This window comes from Limulus polyphemus, unplaced genomic scaffold (genome assembly GCF_000517525.1).
Source record: "Limulus polyphemus unplaced genomic scaffold, Limulus_polyphemus-2.1.2 Scaffold5128, whole genome shotgun sequence".
Classification (NCBI taxonomy): Eukaryota; Metazoa; Arthropoda; class Merostomata; order Xiphosura; family Limulidae; genus Limulus; species Limulus polyphemus.
In genome coordinates, this window is record NW_013670738.1 from 48796 (window position 1) to 52886 (window position 4091).

Consider the following 4091-nt stretch of genomic DNA (forward strand, 5'->3'; position numbering starts at 1 on the left):
CAGATTTTTCTTGTACACTTAATCAAAGCTCTTAAAATTCTTCCCTAATTTTCCCCTTGTCGATCTTGTTGACAATAGTGTCATAGTGGCACATCTTCAACAACAGCCAGTATACAGTGTCTTTTTTTGTATTTTTCATTTTGTTCTTAAATTTTCTTTATATTTTCCTTTTCGGTTTTTTTTGCACTTTTTCTTTTTTTGTGACCAAAAAATTCTTCCCAAATTATCAGAAACTCAAAAGTATTCCTTTTGGACACTTATTAAGAAGAACATTTACCTTTTCTTAAAGGGATATAGTATTTTTTAATAAACCACATTTGTACTGCAGAATTGCACTTACGAAGCATAGCTCAGAATTCGGGCATAGATAAGTTTATGGTTAACCATGGCCACACTACTGTGAGACAACAGTTGTGGATTTCTCCAAGTAGTATTTACCCAATGAATATAGTGTGATGTCTTACATAAGTATAATCTAACATTTAATTCAGGTTGTATCAACTTATTCATTAGGCTGAAACATAATAGATTTTCAATGGATTTAGGACAGTTGCAGTTTTTCAAAATTGTACATATAAGTCTACTTTGTAAGGAAAGTGTTTCAGGTCACTTGATCATCTGGTTACCTATTTAAGAAAGTTACAAATGTGTTTTTACATGCTGAATACATCTTTAAATTTTCATATTTAAGTAATTTTTATTATAGAAGCAAATAGAAATATACGATGTGTTTTTACATGCTGAATACATCTTTAAATTTTCATATTTAAGTAATTTTTATTATAGAAGCAAATAGAAATATACGATGTGTTTTTACATGCTGAATACATCTTTAAATTTTCATATTTAAGTAATTTTTATTATAGAAGCAAATAGAAATATACGATGTGTTTTTACATGCTGAATACATCTTTAAATTTTCATATTTAAGTAATTTTTATTATAGAAGCAAATAGAAATATACAATCACAAAATAATAATCAGGTACCATAGATATGATGATTGTAATTAAATGCTAATGCACATTCCCAAAGAAATTACACGTCACATTGTTCACATGGATAACCAGCAATTCTTAAATGAACATTGCAATAGCAGTAATATGAACCGGGTAAATACACACTCCACATTTTCAAACGAGAAGGCATTAGAGCCTTGACATTCACTTATGCTATTTAATTAACCCTCTTGCTATGAGAATATCAAGGTGCATTTGCAACAGCTTCTTAGATTTAGACACAGATCAAAGTGCAATAAAATAGTAATATTAAGTATAAACAGATGTATACTTTTACGAGCTATAAACTATTTATGATAAACATTTGTACTTTCATGTTACAATCTGCAACCATTCTTGAAAGAAAAAATAGAAATTTAGATTTATTTTGTATTTTTTTATGGTTGTTACAAGGTTGGTAAAATCAACTGAATGCCTAGAGAGTTAGGGTAGAGAAAAATAATGTATAAAATATAAATTTTTACTGAAAAAACGTTTGATATTTATTTAGGAGGTTTAGAGATTATGCAAATTAAATTTTACAACTTTCAGATGAAGAAATGTATTTTTAGCCTTAAAATGAAAATCAGTTTGCACCCGGAGCAGTCAACATCCTGACTCCATATATTCATGTAGAAATATTTAGTAGAAACAATTAATTAAAAATCTGATTTTTGTGTATAAATGAGTTCTAAATGTTTACTGAAAGTATGCCAAACTTCATAAAGATAGACAAAACATATTAAAAGCTCTAGCATGGAAACCCTGATGGTTGCTTCAGGGTTACGAGTTTGGTCAATGTTGACCATGCCCTTAGTGAGGGGGTTAAGAGCAGATGCATAAGTAACAGTTAAGTTCAACAGACTGACTTCTATTTCTGGTCAGCTGTCCTACGTTAAGAATGGCTATGTCAGAGACTTGAGATCTCTGAATTGGCTATGTAACCCATATGTAGTCCATTCATGATGAAAATACCATGAAAGTAAATATACTAACTATTCAATAAATATTTACAATGCAAGCAGTTATTAATGTGTTAGAAAAAATATTACTAACTAGGAAACTATATATTGAAAGAATAGTATATAAAACTAGATATTTGTCAAATGTTTTCAGGACATAATTTTTGAACAATCTATATACTTCAGTAATAATTCATTTTACATCATAATTTCCAAGTTTTGAACTTTGAAAAATACTTTTAATGAATGTTTAAAATGACATTGATAGGATGTTTAATATTTCTTTTGCTTTTGAAACTTACTCAACTTTAAGTTTTGCTTGGTTTCAGAAATTTCTAATCCTCCTGTAAGCTGGTGTAAAATAGAGGTAAGTTTTGTATGTGTATGTATATATCTATAGTTTGAATGATATGTAATAGAGGGTTGACTATGCTATTGTTGCGTCAGCGAGGTCACGTGACTAGTATCATGCCACCTGTTTCTAGAAATATCCTGTTCCTTCAAGAATGCCCTAGCATTTACTAGATATGTGTTAGTCTTGTATATATAAGACGTTCACAACGTGACGGGAACAATGTAATGAGTAACTGAAGATATGCGGACAAAATATTGTTGGCCACGTGAGACGTGAATTATAGTGTTTGTTATAGAGCGACTGTTGAAATTAAGTGTATCGTAAAGTTGTATTCGGAAAGAATAAACCAGTTTTATTTAAGAAAGGACTTGTGTCACTAAAGTTTCGTCGGAATGAATTTACGGAAAATCAATTAACAAACGGAGATGTAACACTATATTAAAACAATTTTGGCCTTATGGGAGTTAGCATGAATACCTCTTTCATTTTCCTGAGATATGCAATGGTTGAACAGAAGATATGATTGGAAGCCTTATCTTGTTGAACTGTACCCTGTTGGTCTAATTTCCAAATGGAAATTCTTTTTAACTTTTTTGAGTATTGTTACCTGGCACACACAGACATTTTTTGCCAACGACCTTTGGGTTTGTGGATCCTTACATGTTACAAGATGCCACACTTTGCTTACCATGTCTGGGGTATGAATAGTTGTAGGTCTCTTTCTGGAAGGCCCTGGTGTCCCAGATTGATCCATATTCCTTTGTTTTCTGATGCTATTAAGTACGAGGGATATTCCCATCATGGAAATTTTAAGTTCCTCAATCTCAACACATCCTTATGACCTGAATATTTTGTGTCAGACAGGGTTTTTACATACCCTTCTCAAAAGCAATCCATTTTTGGTAACATCAAACTACCTACAAAATGCTAAACAATGTCAAAATCTACTTCTGATACATGGCATTCCACCATGAATTTATGTCGCCTGCGGTTGTCATGTGACTTACTGATCTGCATATTCATAATTGTTTTAATATAATATACTCAAACCTCTAGGCCATTTAGCAGTGATTAATTTTATTGATTATTTTAGTAGTATTCAATGTTTTTAACCATGTTGGTCATGCATTACATCTACGTGTGGTGACATTGTGTAGTCAGTGTGTGTTAATGAACATTTATTGATTTGACAATTAGTCTAAACCAAATTAGTCATCAAAGAGCATTAAAACTTATAATAATAAACTTGCAAGTTGTCTGTGTGTTATACCAAAATATTAAGTTCTCTGTAGTTATGATGTATATCTCATTTCATCTGAGATTGGAAGTGGAATAATAACCTCTATATATATAACTGTATGATATTACTACTTTATAGTTGAATACAGGGGAGAGTTGTGTATGGATCCATTTTTTTAATAGAAGAAAAAATTCTTAAAATTTAAACAAGAAGTACTTTAAGACCTATAAGTTAAAACTTTTCAGTCAAGAATGCTATAGAATAAGAAGTTATTGAGTAAATGAAAAAGTTATAACAAATGTGCAACAAACATTTATCTTCTTCCGTACTGGTCTCCGTCTCGTTGGCTTCCGCTTCATATGGGGTTCATCTGCTTCATCAGGAAATGTTCTATCATCGATAACAGTCACATCAGTGGTAGTAACTTCATCAAGAGCTTCACCGTTTCCCTTCTCAAAACTGGGCAGAGTTTCTTCTTCGATGGTGGCTTCTTCAGGTGACACATGTTCAGCAGCGTCATTTGTTCTGTTGTCCACT

At 31.3% G+C, this 4091-nt stretch overlaps 1 protein-coding gene across 1 annotated transcript in view; it reads left to right on the forward strand.

Annotated features, from left to right (window-relative positions):
* Nucleotides 1-4091, forward strand: part of LOC106472162 (DNA polymerase alpha catalytic subunit-like) — a 73059-nt gene that overhangs the window by 44787 nt on the left and 24181 nt on the right. The window contains exon 14 of the mRNA XM_022400763.1: nucleotides 2289-2326. Coding sequence (XP_022256471.1) covers nucleotides 2289-2326 — 38 coding nt within the window. The remainder of the gene's footprint in view (nucleotides 1-2288; nucleotides 2327-4091) is intronic.